Source organism: Colletotrichum abscissum (genome assembly GCF_030869225.1).
Source record: "Colletotrichum abscissum strain IMI 504890 chromosome Unknown Scaffold_43.1, whole genome shotgun sequence".
NCBI classification, from domain to species: Eukaryota; Fungi; Ascomycota; class Sordariomycetes; order Glomerellales; family Glomerellaceae; genus Colletotrichum; species Colletotrichum abscissum.
The window spans coordinates 216524-233971 of record NW_026850354.1 but is presented as its reverse complement, the minus strand read 5'-3'; the positions used below and the strand labels follow the sequence as shown (position 1 = coordinate 233971).

Genomic DNA, 17448 nt, shown 5'->3' with positions numbered 1-17448 from the left:
GATAGCCGCCTTGCCAATTTTCGAACTTCGTTGGGAATAAGTGTCTCGGGAGCTTCTAGAAACAAGGCAAGAAACATGCGGCATGAGATCCATCGCCTCTTCTAGTCTATGTGCGAGTCTTAGGAAAGGCAGGCATGTAGAAGGGCAATGGGAAGTTGAAGCACTACGCAACATCTCACGTCGTGTCACTTGTCAGCCTGCCAGGTAACACAGCACGCGCTGCGCCCTCATCATCGCCAAGCATGACTCACTTCTCATCAGCCACTTAGTCCCCAATCAGCGGCCGTTGCAACCCACCATCAGGACCCTTGAACATCCCCAAGTTGGACTAATACTAAGCTTTCGGGAGCGTTCTGCAGGCTGGCTACAGGGATGAGCGAAGGCGCCCACGCGTTACAGCCTACGCCAGGCCCAACTCACCCGTCGGAGGCCAACATTATCAGTTTCGCCTCACAACATCGAGGTAATCTGTCTAGATGTACTTATATCTCTTCTGTTCATCGACATTGCATCTGTCTCATACTACAACCATCATCTTCGACCGGTCTCAAGTCACCGCGCGCACCTTTGCGTCAGACCCCTTGTCGACTTGCTCTACCTCTTTTCTACGCCCTTCCTAGGACACATCTCCCTTCCGGTCCTAACTTACACCACCCGCCACACGCAAACTCCAACCAGAAACAGCCCCCGTATATAAAGCCACCTTCTGCCCAGCATGGGTCTAAGACTTCACAGCAGCAGCAGCGATGCCCTAGATCTAGATCTCAGTCAGCGGTACCTGCCCCCAGGCCCCTCGCAGGTCAGCAGGCCGCGCCCCCGCGCCCACTACAACGGCGCCTACTTCCACCCCGACGGCTCCATCGCCTTGCACCGAGAGCTCGCCGATCAGAAGCTTCCTCTCCTCGACCTCGTCCTCACCGCAAACCACCAGAAACGGGCCCGTCAGCACCGACAGACACGTCGGGGCCAGACTCACCGCTCTACACGGCAATGGCGCACTGACGAGGCGGCCGAGGGTCGCAACCTGGCCTCTAGTGGCCACAAACTCCCGGGCGAGCACCGTCGGACGCCGTCCCTGGAGAGACAAGATGCCTTCCGGGATCCTCGCACAACGAAAGCCCGGCTCTACCCGGAAGACGCCCCCGACATCGAAGAGCTGTATCGGCTGGGTCTTCTCTACGACGATGAGCATACCCGTGGTCCTGCTTTCGGTCTCGATATCATTAATCACCATTCAGAGCCTGAGTACACCATGCGCCCTGCCAAGCGGGCGCGCAAGTCCAAACTCCAGCAGATCTCATACGACGATGATGTGCAGCTCGCCCTCGACCTATCTCTAGCCGAACTCGGCCGAGATGAGTCTTTCGCGCAATTTCTTTGCTCCCCAGAACTAGACGAGCTCCCTTCGGGCGATGAGCCCGACAGCAGCAGCACGTATAGCGCACGACTCGCGCCCCTGCAGTTCGTTTCCGAGCTCTTGGGGTCGCCAGATTATTTTAGCGATAACACGCCTGAGCTGACAACTGATTCCGCCTCTGATTCTTCTATTTCTCTCAATTATTCTTCTGATGAGGAGCCAACCTCCGCGGAAACCCGTGGAACTTTGACGACAGGGACCAAATCTGATAAGATTACTGCCCAGAAGCTTGATAGTCCCTGGACGATGTCGGGTGACGGCTCGTAGCAAGTCCCCAAGGATCCCCGCGCGCCACTCGGACCTCGACTGCGATTTCTTTGGTAAAGCGCTCGTGCCCCCGAAGTGGACTAGCCCTCATTTAGCCCGGCATCACCGGGATCGATGCACGTGGGTTGGTTCCAGGTCTCTGCATTCTGTTGCAATTCAGGAGTTATGGTAGGACAGCTGTGTGCTCGTGTAAAAATGACACTGAGCTCGCTGTCTTTGATCTTTTCATTTTTTGTCTGTATCTTTCCACCGCACAGCATAGCATTCAGCCACTTGTCGATTCTGAATAAAATCAAATTTTCAATCCTTACCTCTTGCAGTGACTCCTTCTATGCCCCCCACTTCAATGAGTAGATTTTGACAGACGTGCCCCTATTCCCGTATACAGCTTTCACACCAAACACTCATGGAAGCCTACTCAACCCACGCCACGGTATTCAGAACTCAGCAGAAAAGGAGAGTAAGGTTCCGGGGTAATAATTACTCAGCACATAGGATGATAATGAAGCTCGGGGTATCTATAGACACCGAGATTCAAAGACGATACTCAACTAAGCTCTGCGGAATTACGGGGGCGATTCGAGACCGACGTCACCGTGCGCTGGGCGTGACGCTCGCGATGTAGTAGTCGAGGTCGCCGAAAGCACGAAGGTTTACTCAGGGACCGAATTGACCGAATAATGATCCTAACGCTGGAAGAAATTCTACTGGCGTGTACAATGCCTCAAAAGGCCCATGTCGCCTAGGTGTTGCCTAATTGGTGCATGGCGAGAGTCATGTAACGTCTTTCCGAGGTTTAGCTAAAAGCTTAGCATAAGTGTAAATATATGAAGCTAGTCCTAATACCCTCTGGTTAACGCTGTCCAGAACTTTGTATTTGACTAATTTTCAGGAGGTAGAAAATTCGTAAAGGCAACCTTGCACAATACAAGTTCAGACACGAGGCGATGGCTTCCTTGCGAAAACAAAGATACTTTGCGTATTCTTGGGTACAGGAAAGACCACCACGGCTCTCTCAGCAAAAGACTTGTAAGGCTCCTGTTCTATCACAATCGCCAAATACTCGGAGAGCCTCATGAGATCCATCATATAGCCAAAAGTTTTTCAGCAGCGTTGAAAGTTTATTCTATGCAGGGGATCCGAGTACAGTCGGTCTAGAGATGGCTAGAACGTAGTCATGCGGTCGCCATTAGCTTCCACCGGGTCTCTGTAAATGAGCAAGACGACATTTAGTTTTCACAGGCTTCACGAGATTGTCTATGGAGCAACATAGTCAAACTCTAAGAAGTTGCTCTGTCTTTAGGCGAAAATACCCTGTTCCACCAAGCTGTGCACTTGACCTCCTCGCTTTCGGGCCCCCGGCAAAAAGACCTATCAACTCCACCCAAGTCTCGAGATAGCTTCAAACTGTAAGTCATGGAGCTGTCCACTTGCATGAGTGAATGTCAATCATGAAGAATCGCATTTTGCTGATGATTTCCGGCTTCTCCGCCTCAAGTCGAGTATAAAGCATCTCGGAAAGCCATGAGGAATCAACTCTCCTGCCAGACAACTCACCAGCCTTCTCATCCACTCATTCTCAACCACACTCACTCATCATCACTCTTTACAACGACTGTCATTTATTCCATTTATCAAGATGCATTTCCAACTCATCCAATCCGCGGCTCTGTTGGCCGCTGTCCTGCCGACGGCCCTCGCAGCCGTTCCCTCTGACTCTTTGGAACGCCGGGCTGAGTGGACCACCACCACTCAGGATATCGAGCTCTCCGAGTTGGGAAACATTGAGTTGTACTCTCAGAATGAGAACCCTGCCAACGTGGTTCAGAGAGAGCTTGAAGCACGAAGCTCCGCGTCTGCCTTTGTCTGCAGAGGTCGTCGCCCCTTGCCCCGCAGCGGCGGAAAGGTATGAACTTGTCATCTCGTACCTACCTGAGTAAGGCTCGTGCTAACATTTAAACAGTGGCTTTACCGTGAAGCCACCTGTGACCGCACCGGCACCGACGTGAACACCTTCAAAGTGAGCATACCTCATCCCGCCCTGGAGGATGCACGCTAACAAGCTTCAGGTCTCCTGCATGGCCGAGAACTCCCACGCCGACATCCTCTACCGCCTCCCCGGCGCTTGTGGCAAGAACCAGTGGTGCGTCGAGTTCCACGGATACAACGAGATTGGCCAGGGCGCTTGGGACGTCACCTGCGTCGACAAGCCCAACATCCACACCTGGGTCGCCAACACCTTCTCCAACCCGGGCCAAGTCACCACTTGCAGCGCCGGATGGAACAACAATGGCAAGCGTAACCTCAAGGCTACCTTCGAAGTCGACGTCATGGATGCTGGTGGAATCAACCGCATCAACCCCAAGGAGGTGTACTACCAGCTTGGTGGCAAGCGGATCGGTGTCTCCCGCAGCGGTGACTCTGAGGTCGGTTCGGGATCTATCATCATTCCCCCTGGTGGATCTATTCAGGCTTGCGTCACTGCGTACTCTGGACAGATCATCAACATGCTTGGTGCTCTTACTTCTCTCGTGTCGCTTTAGACCCGGATCAAGGTGGTCCGGCAACGTCTTCAGATGCTTGAAAATCGTCTGACAGCGTTTGATATCTAATCGACTTTTATTATAACTGGTAGATCAGTTTTCACAGTCATTACCGAATATTTACTTTGGATACGCTTAATTTAGTCAAACAATTCCTATATCTCTACGACTGGGTCAATACATATTGTGAGCCAAAATCTTTAAACGTCTGTTCCAAGCACCTCGAGGAAAACGTGAAGGATCCGCTTCAAATGCTTTCTATAGAGCACTGCTTCATGGACGTGTGTGATGTCTGGCACATACCAGGAAGAGTTCGGGATGGTGATTTATTTACATTGAAATATTACTGAAGTTTTAATTACAAACAACAGGTACAAATGGAAAGACGCGGCGTCAGATGGTAGTGCCGCCAGTCGCTGCATACTCAGCCACGGAGCTATGAAAGCTTCGCCCAAGCCCATCGCAGGCCCTGCAGACAAGCTACGTGTTGGTAGTTACGTCTTTGGACCACATGTTACAGAAGCAGACTGGGTATTCAATCATTGCCGCTGCATCGAAGGGCGGCGGGAAGACGGGATCGTCCAACTTGCCATCTCCATCCTTCAATTTGTAGCACTTGTAGTTTGATCAGTGCGGCCCGGAAGTCACGGATCCAGTGCTCCATGTCTTCGGCTTCACTATCGCAGATGGTGTAATGCTTGAGTTTGCTATCAACACCAATCTCGAGGTAGCTAAGTGCGATGCAGTTCTGACGACTGGTCAGCATCCCATTCGGCGTGAAAAGACGAGGATGGTAGCGGCTTTGCAAACTCACATTATCATACCACATGCGCGCCGCTTTGCTTTCGAAAGCTTCCTGGTTCATGTAAATGACATCATTCCCCTGGCAAGAGAAGCACAGTTAGTATTCCAACTCAGTCTGGCAAGAACAAAAACAGGCAGATACATGTACTCACAGTCGGGACAACTTTTTGATCGGCGGACGTGACGAGGAACTTATACTCTCTCTTGTTTGCTGTCTTCATAGAGCGGATGAGTGCAAACTCTCTCTGACAAATGCGTTAGTAACTTGATGTCTTGGGTTTTGCAAGAATAGGGGAAACTTACGAATCTCCCAAAGACGTTGGCTGCCATCATATCCATCATGTCGCCCATCCACTTAGAACTCAACCACGCACCATCGTCGAAATAGCGTAGAATGTACTCCAGCATGCCCTCTTCGCCAATCCTTTGTTTCTAGAAGGACAGTCTTCCATATCGAGCATTACGATGACCGGGAAGAGACTCCTGTCTGCCAGTCATCTGCTTTTCATGGGGTCGGTCTCGCTCTCACTTTTCAACCCGGGGAGTCTGAACGAGATTGCTCGTCTGCCGACACGCGGGAGGTCTCTTAACGAGTTTTGCTATCCGGGCAGTACTGTTTGGCTATCCGGGTAGTAATCCACTTTTATATAGTCCGTACGACTAACCAAAGCTTAGTAATTTTTAGCACACCTTCTACGACCTACCCCCGCACTTTCCGTATAAGCCCAAGCTCGTAATTCCTACTTTTTAAATACGTACTTCCGCCTACTACTAATTAACTACTTCTACTTTAACCTACTTACTTTAACCTACCCACTTTAACCCACCCACTTTAACCCACTTACTTTAACCTACTTACTTTAACTTACCTACTTTAACCTCTACTACGTCGTTACTATTGCGCAGTTAATTAGTAATAAATTTATTATAACTTTTAATATTAAAAGTTAATTTAGTAAAATTTTATAATAATACCGCTATTTTTTTATATATTAAAAACCCTCTTATAAATAGCGCGCCCACTAATTTAATTAATACCCTTATAACTACTTTATAAATATTCGCCCATAACTATAGCTTCGTAATTATTTACCGTAATAGTTCTAACTACGTTAATAACTAAGCTACGTACTATACTCTATAATATAACTAAGACTTAATTTATTAAACTAAGGGTATTAATCTCTATTAATTAAAAACGTAAAAAATTAGTTACTCTTAGTAGGGTATAGCTACTACTCGCGCTTAAAATAAAAAAAATAGACGTTTAAAATTAAAATAAAAAATTATAATTACGGCCTATCCCTCTGCTTATTAATATACCCTATTTATTACTAGCTTTTTTCTAACTAAACTGCCCTTATTAGTAGCTTATCTAAGTATAATACTATTAAGCCTCGTAAAATCTTTATAGTAGTCTATAACTATATACCTAATATACCGTTATATTTTAAATAAAAAGACGTCTATAATAAGTAATAAAAGTAATAACTCGAGCGCCTTAATAATAAAACCCTTACCTAAGTAGTCTTTTATAATATTTAAACCCGTAGCCTCTATTACTACGTCTTATAAAATAAAAAAGACCCCGACCTACTTAAAGCTATATTATAAACTTACTTATAATATAAAAAAATATAAAAGCGCTTTTTATAAATAATAAGCTTTAATAATATATATAAAAGGAATAAGTTTAAAATACCTCTTTTTTAAGTTATTAGTATTATAAATATTAACTTACTATTTAACTACGCTTTTATTATTATCTTATTAAAATACTACGAATTATATAATTTCTTTATATAGTTATTTAATATGATTTAATAAGAAGTAAGTACTTAGATACTAAGTATAGCTATTACTAACTTCGAAAATACCCTTTACTCGGCCCTATTTAAGGTCCTACTTACTATTTAACTCTAACTTTATATTTTTTATATTAATATAAATATAAACCTTAACGTTAAACGTAAATAGCTAGGCAACGGTATTATAAAAGTTTAAAATAAGTTTAATATTAATAAAAATAAGGGATTTATTAAAGTTTTTATATTAGCTTATAAAAAGTAAAAGGCTATTACCGCTACTCTCTTTTATAACCTATAAACTATAGTACTTAATAAGATCTTATATATTAATAAATTATTTATTGCCTAGTAGCTCGAGGTTACTAAGTTCGAGTATATACCTACGAGCTTTTATTAACTATAAGTATATATACTTTACGTAAATTTAGAAATTAACTTTAATACTACTTAAAAAAAACTCTAAGTAGATTTCGCTAACTAAACTCTAGCTCTATTATACCTAGCTAATACGTATATCCCCCTATTACGACCTAATATATATAACTAAAACTAGGGCCCGCCCCGTAGGCTTATAGCGGCTATAATATACTATATATATAAAAGTATAGAATATAAAGTAACTCTTATAGAATAAAAGAACTATAAATAAGTTATATATAAATAAGAAGTAATAATTACTTAATAAAGTAATTATTATAATTACTTTAAATAAGCGCTTATTAATATTTATTAAGTAATTACTTAAATAAATAAAAATAATTATAATAAAAGATATATTTATAAATAAACTTATATATAATATAAACTTAAGCCGGGCTTAAAAATAGACTTCTATAGCTCTTTAATAATTAACTTAGTATTAGATCTTATAATTACTTTTAACTATTTTTATTAAAAACCCCTTTTAATAAGACTACGATTAATTACTAAAGCCTTATTTATTTTATAACTTATAAATATAGCTTTAAAAAAGCTATCTATAACTACGATACTATTTATTTAGTACTCGTAGCCTTAACTTTTTATTATAACTTAATATATATAACTAAGACTAGGGCCCGCCCCGTAGGCTTATAGCGGCTACGGTATATTATATATAAAAAAAATATAGGAATATAAAGTAACTCTTATAAAACGGAAGAATTATAAATAAATTATATATAAATAAGAAATAGTAATTACGTAATAAGGTAATTATTATAATTACTCTAAGTAATTACTTATTAATATTTACTAAGCAATTACTTAATAAATAAAAATAATTATTAATAAAGGATATATTTATAGTTAGACTTATATATAAAATAAACTTAAGCTAGGCTTAAAAATAGACTTCTATAGCTTCTTTAGTAATTAACTTAGTATTAAATCTTACGATTACTTTTAGCTATTTTTACTAAGAACCCCTTTTTAATAAAACTACGATTAATTACCGAAGCTTTACCTACTTTACGACTTATAAATATAGCTTTAAAAAAACTATTTATAATTACGATATTATTTATTTAATACTCATAGCCTTAACTTTTATTAATATACTTACTATAACTAGCTAGTTATAATACTTTAATTACTCTTATTTAGTAAGTTAACCTTACGAGACTTACTAAGTAATAAAAAAGAACGACGATATTTTTTAAAACCCTAAGTACTTTTTTATTTAATTTTAAAAAACTTATTAACTTAGCTAGTGAGCTAGTTAAGGCTAAGAATAATAAAATACCTAACGTTATTTATAATTTTAATAATAATATAGTTTTTAAAAAAGTAAATTATAAAAAAATATAATATATTATTAAGAAAAATAATAAATAAAATAAAGAACTTATAACGTATATAATAAGCGAGTGGGCTAGATAAGCGAGTGGGCTACCTGACTACAACTATATTATATTCGTAACTAATAAATAGTACTAAGAAAAGTAATTTAATTAAAACTATTTAGTATCCTTTTTTTTAGACATTTCTTTAGCGATTTAATATATTCGCGTATTATAACCGGTATTCTTATAGACGCTATATTATCGTTAATCTGTCTTAGTCCTTAGTTAACGACTATTACTCTAACGCGTTTCCTCTTTAATTTAAGTTATTACCTCTCTTTATAACTAAAGGTCTTCCCTATTAGCTATTATAAAACTTCCTCCTTATTTAAGACGTGTTTTCTTAGCCCTCTTATATTAGCTAAGTAAGTTATTCTCTTCTTAAAAGATCTAGTACTCCGATTTTAATAAAGTAATTTAGTATATAAATCCTCGCGCCCCTTTTAATAAATACTTAATAGCTTCGATAATCGAAGTTAAGGAGCTATTTTAATAATAAGTAATTCGATTTTTAATAAGTTATAACTATAATAATATTTTTATTAGGTTATTTAGTATTTAAGAAGTCTAAGCCGGTAGTATTATTAGGAGGGATCCTAGAGGCGTCGGAGTATATAACTTTACGTTAAGCTTAGATAGTATACTCTTTATACTTAAAAGCATAAGCCCGGCTCCTCTAAATCCTCCCTAAATATTTTTTTTTATAATCGCTTACGTAAATACCCTATAAAACGTAGGGAAGAAGTCCTCTTTTATAATATAAGTATTACTCCGTTATATCTTTTCCTTAATTTCTTAGCTATATACCGTTTTTAAAAATCTAAAATATCTAATATCTAAGGGCTATAATAAATAAAATAAATAAGCTAGTATATAAAAGGTAACGATATTATTCTCTTTATAATATAACTTAAAATCCGTAAAGTAGTAACTTTCGTATCTATTAACGACGAGGAAGTAATATTAACTTTTATATATAGTTTTATTTACTATTTAAAGTATTTTACTTAATCTAAGCCTCTTTTATTTATTATCTATCCGTTTTTAAACATTACGATAACCTAATTACATAATAAACCGGATTCCGTATACTAAATAAAGAAGTAATATTTACCCATAACGATAATATATAACGGGACGCTATAGCTTAATAAGCTAATAGCTTAAATAATTATAACCTATTTATAATTACTAGGCTATATTATTTTCGTATTTAAACGCCTTTTTATATTCGTAACGACTATTCTAAATATAATCTAGCTTATTATAAAGCTAGTCTTATTAAAGTTATAAATATTAGACTCTATAATACCGTATTTCGTAATTATATTTGCTACGAGGCAAAACTACGCGTTTATTATATTTAGATCTTCGTATTAAGCCCTTTTATAATTATATTTATAAAAAAATCGCGTCTAGAGCTATATTTAGCGCTTAACGAAGTTAGAAACTTAGCGCTTCTTAATAGGGGGCGTATCGCGGTTAGCGAGTAGTCGATTAGCTATATCTTTTATATTACTAAAGCGGGGAAGAAATAATTAGGAATTTAAATCGAGAATATACTTAACTAGCTTCTCTTTTTTAAACGTAATTAATTTCCGCGAGTTAAGAATAATATTGCGTTATAATAATATTCTATCTAATTTACGACTTAAAGTAACGTAACTAATATTATAAATCCTTATTATAGCCCGAATAATAAGAGTTCGGTCTTTTTAAATAGCCTAAATAGCTAGGTTTAATTAAGTATTTTTAGTTAGCGCTATTATTTTTTTTAATAGAGAAATGCGTATTGTAGTAATATAAGTGGCTTAATAGCGGTTAGGTAGCCCACTCGCTTATCTAGCCCACTCGCTTATTATATATATTAAAGCTTTTTAATAATAACTTTATTTAAATAGATACGACTCTAATTAAAAATAATAAAAATATCGCCGCTTTTTAAAATATAGTTAATAAGGCTATAATTAACTTAGGAATTAAGAAAAGAGAAATAGACGATTTAGAATAAAAAATTAGAACCTTTCGAGCTATTATTAGTATTATTAAAACTCCTATAAATAAATAAGAGAAACTTAAGCTTAATATACTTATTACTTTTAATAAAATTACTAAACGTCTTAAGAAATTCCTAATTTAGATTAGAACTTACTAAACGTTCTATATTACTAACTTTTATAATAAAACTAAGCGAGTTATTTATATAATAACCTTCCTTAAGAAACGAGCCCTAGAGTAATTCGAACCCTTTTAAAAAGAATTCCTTAATAATAACAGTTATTTATTATATTATAAAAAAAAAACTATAAATATTTTTATTAATATAATAGGATTCTAGAGCGCCCTCGAATCCCTATTTTAGAACCTTAATAAAAAATAATAAGCTAAAAAAGACCTAGTTAACTTTTAATAAACTAAGTTTATTTCGTATTATATTACTAAGTTTAGGAAACTTATAATACGACTCGATTTTATTAAAAAAACCCGTATTTTTTTGTTTTATTAAAAATTAAAAAATAAGGTTAAGAACGAACTTAATAAAATAAAAATATTAATAAATTTCTTATATTACGTCGAGCTCGCTATTAAAATCGATACTTAATTTTATAAACGATATAAAAAAAAAGGGAGAGGTACGACGCCCTTAAGCTAACTCTAATAAAAAATACTAAAGCTACGGTAAATTACTAAGTAATTACTAAAATAACTTAAAAAACTAATAATAATAAAATACGTTTTATAAATAATATAGAGGACTTATAGAGCTTAGTATTACTAAATATAAAAAAGTACTAAAAAAAAAGGACTTTAAATACTATAACTATAATAAACTAGGATATATAGCTAGAGATTATTAATAACTTAAGCGTATTTAATACTAATTTATTTTAAAAAAGCGAGCTAATATTATAAATAAAGAAGTCCCCTATAAATAACTTTTATAAATAGCTTATTATAATAATAGCTATTTTATTTATTAAAATAGTAAAGAATAAACTAGATAGTACCTAAAATAACCTAAGAATAACGGACGATTAGGATACGATATTATACTATCCCTTATGAAAACCTTAGTAATAATAATAAAAAAAGAAGAAGTACTTACTTATTAACCCTATATTTTTAAAAAAAAAAAATATTAAATATATTATAATACTTTTTTAAATTTATAAGGATATAAAAAAAAAGGCTAAGACGGACCCTATTATAAAAAATATATTTTACTTCTTTAAAGGACGAATTAAATAAAGACTCTTAGTTAGTATAAGGGAGTAACTTTTTAAGTTTAAAAAAAGAGGACCTAATATAAAAAAAATTATAAATAGCCTTATTTATATAGTATAACGAAATTATATAAATTAGAAATAGTTTATTAAGTTTAAAAAAGAACTTAATTTAAATAAAACTTTAACTAAGTTTATTTATATAATACGATAAGTAGATAGTAATAAGAAATTTATTTATAAAGTTAAAAAATAATTTAAAAACCTTTTATACGAAGATAAGATCGAAATAATTAAGAGACTAATTCTTAATTTCGGAATTATAAAAAAAAGAAAAATTAATTTTAATTTTAAAAAAGAAGATATTAAAATAAGAACTAGTTCTTTTTATTTTAATAAAATAAAATTATTTTATAATTCGGACGAACTTTATAACGTTACCTAACGACGTACTTAGATAAAGATCGATTATAAAATATTACTTAGTATTAATAATATTAGTTTTAAAGAGAACGATAATGAATTATAATATAAATATATTTATTTATTTAAAAATAACTAAACTATTTAGTTTTATAGAACTAAAGAATATAAGAAGGTTATAATAACCCCTTATATAAATAAAAATTACTTTCTACTTAACCTTAAAGACCTTTTTTATAAGGAATTATTTTAGGTAAAATACTTAGATAATAAATATTTTTAGTACTTCGTATATAAATAAAATAGTTATTTTTATTTATAAAGACGTAAAAATAAACTTATTAAGGATATTTATATAAAAGACTAACTACTTAGTTAGACGTTATTAAGCTTTAATAATAATAATAAAATAATATTTAGCCTAAACCCTAGCTTTTTTATAAAGTACTTTAATAGCGAATATATAGAATAAAAAGACTATAAATATAACTAATATTAAGTTTATTATATTAAAAAAGCTAAAGCTTAAAAAGAATAATAAGAACTATATAAATAAAGTATTTAATAAAAAAAGCGTATAATAAAAAACTAAGAAAGCTAATTACTAAAGAACGATAAAAGGTAAAAATAGAAAAAAAGTTCTTATATATAACTATATAATATAATAACGTATACTTATAAGTTAACCTCGATATTTATAAATAAAGATTAGATATTATTATTAATAATAATATATAAGAAACCTATATTTTATTAAGAATAATAAATAAACTTAACTTATTATAAGTATATAAGAATAAACTATACTAATTATAAATAGTAAAAAGAGAACGAGTTAATTATAATTATAAATATATTAATTAAGAAACCGTATACTTCTTAATATATATTAATAATTAATAAGAATAATTATAATACGATATTATAGAAATTAGAAATATTAACGTTATCTTAAGACTTTTGTAGTTATAAAAGTATAACTTATAGATAAATTAGATTACTAATTAAATCTTCTAAGAAAATCTAATTACTAAATAACTTTAAAAAAAAAAGGGTTTAAATAGATTTTTAAAAACTCCTAAAGAACGAGAATAAATATAATATATAGCTTTTATTAAAATAGTAAAAAGCTATAAAAAGTTTATAATTAGTATTAATAATTAGAAATCGTAATAACTCTAAACTATACCCGAGGAATATTAAATATATATAAAACTATTTATAAAACCTAAAGAAATAGGATTATTAGAATATAGTAATTAAGATATAAAAATCGAACTTAAAAAAAGAACGTAACTTAGGTTCTTTTTAATATATTTAATAAATTAAAAAGAATAGGAATATCTTAATAAATATATTGATAAAAAACTTAAAAAAGGACTTATTTAACTATTAAATTTTTTTATAAAATTACCCTTATTTTTTATATTAAAAAAAGGAGTAAAAAAACGAAGATTAGTTATTAACTATAAAGAACTTAACAAAATTATAAAAAAGAATTACTATCCTTTATTATTTATTACTAAGCTTAGAAATCTATTTTATAAAGCTAATTAGTTTATTATTATAGATTTTAAAAAAATATTTAATTAGATTTAGATTAAGGAAAGAGATAAATAAAAAACGGTATTCTAAACTTATAGAGGACTCTTTAAGTACCTTATTATACCCTTCGGACTTACTAATATTTTAATAACTTTTTAAATAATAGTTAATTACGTATTTTAAGAGTACGTTAATATTTTTATTATTATTTATATTAATAATATTCTTATTTTCTCCCCTAATTTTAAAATATATAAGAAGTATATTTATATAATATTTTAAAAGCTTTAAAATACTAAGCTATATACCGAACTTTTTAAATACGAGTTTTATATATAAAAAATAGACTTTTTTAAATATATTATTATATTAAGATAAATTTATATATAAATATTAAAAATAGAAGTAGTTAGAGACTAGCTTATATTATAAAACGTTAAGGACGTATAAGGATTCTTAGGATTTATTAATTTTTATTAACGATTCCTTAAGGACTATATTAATATAATTAGACTTTTTAATAACTTAATATAAAAAAATACCCTATTTATTTAAGATCCTAAATATAAAAAAGTATTCGTTAAAGTTAAGAATATAGTCGTTTTTAAACTAGTTATTATAATCCTAAACCCTTAAAAACTTTTTAAAATCGAAACTAACGCCTCGGATTTTATTATAAGAGTAGTTTTAAAATAATAAGATAAATAAAAAAAGTTTTACTTATATTATTTCTATTTTAAAGCGTTTTATAGAGTAGAATTAAATTAGTAAATTTATAATAAAGAACTAATAATAATTATTAAAGTATTTTAAAAATAGAGACTATAGTTATTTAAAACTAAGTACGAAGTTATAGTTTATATAAATTATAAAAATCTTATAAACTTTATAATAAATAAGAACCTAAATAAATAATAAGTTAAATAGAATAAATTCCTATTTAAATATAATTTCTAAATTATTTATTAAAAAGGTTTAGAAAATAATAGAGTAAACGCTCTTAGTAAAAGACTTAATTACGAAGTTATGGTCCTTAAAAAAATATAAGTTATTTTTAAATAAGAAAAGAACGGTAGCTTTATACTAACTACGAAGCTCTTTATAATAATTAAAAAGATTAATACTAGCCCGATTAAAAAATAACCCCTAAGCTTATTATAGAAATTTATAATATATTTATATATAGCTATTAAAAAATTATTAAAACGTAAAAACGGATTCGCTAGTACTATAATAAATCCGCTATACGCGCTAAAATTATAAAAATAATTAAAAACTACGTAACTTATAAAAAAAATAAAAATAGCCCGTATAAACCTTATAACGAGCTATAACTACTATAACTACTAATAAAAGTATAGTAATTAATTATATAGGACTTTATTATTAAATTACTAAAGTCTAGAGAACTATTTACTAAAGTATAATATAATAATATTTTAGTTATAGTTAACCGACTTATTAAGTTTACTTACTTTATTCCCTATAAGGAATTTAGTATTATAAAAGACTTAATATACGTATTTATTAAAGTTATATTTTTAAACTACGGTTTATTAAAAGAAATTATTTTTAATAGAAATAAACTATTTATTTCGAAGTTTTAAAAATTACTAATTTCGTAACTTAGTATAAATTATAAATTATTAATATTATTTTATTTATAAACTAATAAATAAATAAAAAAGATTAATTAGATCCTTAAGATATACTTTTATTATTATATAAACTACGACTAGGATAATTAAGTAGCGCTTTTATTAATAACTTAGTTCGTATATAATAATATAATTAGTAAAAATATAAGAAAATCCCCGTTTTATTTTAATTACGGATTCTAGTTAATAGTATATAGAGAAGTACGATAAGGACTATAAGTTATAAAAGCTATAATAAATATAAATAAACTTAAAGAGATTTATAAATAAGCTTTATTAAACTTTAAGTTTATATAATAATATATAAAGAAAAACGCGGATAGATTAAAGATTAGAGGACTATTTTTTAAAAAAGGGGATAGTACTTATCTCTTTTATTATAATATTAAAATAAAATAACTAAGTAATAAATTAAATTATAAAAAACTTAGACCTTTCGAAATTATTAAGAAAGTCTTATTAATTAATTATAAATTAAGATTATTAAATACGATACGATACTATTCCGTTTTTTATATTTTATTATTTAAACCTATATTAAGAGGCTTATATATAGAAAATTAAATTATTATTAAACTAAATTAATTAAAATACGAAGTTAAATAAATTATTAATTATAGAATTAAGAATAGAATATAAGAATTCTTTATTAAATAAAAGGGCTATAAATATAAAAAAAATATATAAGAACTTATTACGAACTTTTAGAACTTTTAAGAATCCTTTTTAAAATATTAAAATTAAAATTAAAACTAGAACTCTTAGTTATTATAGCGTCCTAGTTAATTACCCTAAAAGTATTACTAAACTATATCTCTTACGTAATAACTAACTTATCCTCGTTAATAATATTAAGAGGATTAAGGATTATTTTCCCCTTTTTAAATATTATCCTTTTTTTTAAAAAAAAATAATTTAATTTTAATAAGGACTTATTTATTTTAGCTTATGTATAGTATAAGGCCTCTACTTATTTTTAAAAAAAAAGCTCCTCTATTTCTTTTTTATACTCTAGCCTATTAGCTTTAAATAGAAAATAATTTATTATAAGCACGATTAATATAAAAAATACTAATAAAAAAAGGGAAAAACTTATAATTATATATAATATTAATAATTACGTTATAAGAACGACTATAACGTATATATTTATAATACCTTAATTTACTTTTTAATATTTTATATTTTTATTTTAATAAGGAATAAAATAAGTAAGGTATTACGATTTTAAATCCTCGCTCTTTAATTTTAAGAATAAGCTTTAAATAACGATATATTAAAAATTTAGTAAATATTTTAGTATTTTTAAAAAAACTACTTAACGAGCCCTAACCTAGGCTATAACGACTTATTTATAGGTTTATAAGGATAAGACTTTTAAAAAAGAGACTTAATATTACGACTTAATATATATAACTAAGACTAAGGCCCGCTCCGTAGGCTTATAGTAGCTATAATATACTATATATATAAAAATATAAGAATATAAAATAATTTTTATAAAATAGAAGAATTATAAATAAATTATATATAAATAAGAAGTAGTAATTACGTAATAAAATAATTATTATAATTATTCTAAGTAATTACTTATTAATATTTACTAAGTAATTACTTAACGAATAAGAATAATTATTAATAAAAGATATATTTATAGTCGGATTTATATATAAAATAGACTTAAGCTAGGCTTAAAAATAGACTTTTATAGCTTTTTTAATAATTAACTTAGTATTAAATCTTACGATTATTTTTAGCTATTTTTATTAAAAACCCCCTTTTAATAGGATTATAATTAATTACTAAAGCCTTATTTACTTTATAACTTATAAATATAGCTTTAGGGAAGCTATTTATAACTATAATATTGCTTACTTAGTACTCGTAGCCTTAACTTTTATTAATATACTTACTACGACTAGCTAGTTATAATACT

The 17448-nt window shown here is 30.8% G+C and overlaps 6 protein-coding genes across 6 annotated transcripts; 5 read left to right on the top strand and 1 right to left on the bottom strand.

The window, feature by feature from the left end:
* Positions 1-715: 715 nt before the first annotated feature.
* CABS01_13208 (uncharacterized protein) lies at positions 716-1684 on the top strand (the record flags this gene model as incomplete). The annotated part of the gene is made up of 1 exon (XM_060546553.1): positions 716-1684. The coding sequence occupies one exon, from the start codon at positions 716-718 to the stop codon at positions 1682-1684; it is 969 nt and encodes a 322-aa protein (XP_060395174.1).
* A 1639-nt stretch (positions 1685-3323) lies between these two features.
* On the top strand, positions 3324-4227 carry CABS01_13207 (uncharacterized protein; the record flags this gene model as incomplete). Its single annotated transcript, XM_060546552.1, has 3 exons — positions 3324-3590; positions 3648-3704; positions 3754-4227. The coding sequence occupies 3 exons, from the start codon at positions 3324-3326 to the stop codon at positions 4225-4227; spliced, it is 798 nt and encodes a 265-aa protein (XP_060395173.1).
* A 535-nt stretch (positions 4228-4762) lies between these two features.
* On the bottom strand, positions 4763-5439 carry CABS01_13206 (uncharacterized protein; the record flags this gene model as incomplete). The annotated part of the gene is made up of 3 exons (XM_060546551.1): positions 4763-5110; positions 5184-5276; positions 5335-5439. 3 exons carry the CDS (start codon positions 5437-5439, stop codon positions 4763-4765), a joined length of 546 nt encoding a protein of 181 aa, XP_060395172.1.
* Positions 5440-13704: 8265 nt separating this feature from the next.
* On the top strand, positions 13705-13866 carry CABS01_13205 (uncharacterized protein; the record flags this gene model as incomplete). The annotated part of the gene is made up of 1 exon (XM_060546550.1): positions 13705-13866. A coding segment is annotated over one exon (162 nt), but the record flags the coding sequence as incomplete, so codon positions are not given.
* A 1445-nt stretch (positions 13867-15311) lies between these two features.
* CABS01_13204 (uncharacterized protein) lies at positions 15312-15461 on the top strand (the record flags this gene model as incomplete). Its single annotated transcript, XM_060546549.1, has 1 exon — positions 15312-15461. A coding segment is annotated over one exon (150 nt), but the record flags the coding sequence as incomplete, so codon positions are not given.
* Positions 15462-15914: 453 nt separating this feature from the next.
* CABS01_13203 (uncharacterized protein) lies at positions 15915-16076 on the top strand (the record flags this gene model as incomplete). Its single annotated transcript, XM_060546548.1, has 1 exon — positions 15915-16076. A coding segment is annotated over one exon (162 nt), but the record flags the coding sequence as incomplete, so codon positions are not given.
* Positions 16077-17448: the final 1372 nt, after the last annotated feature.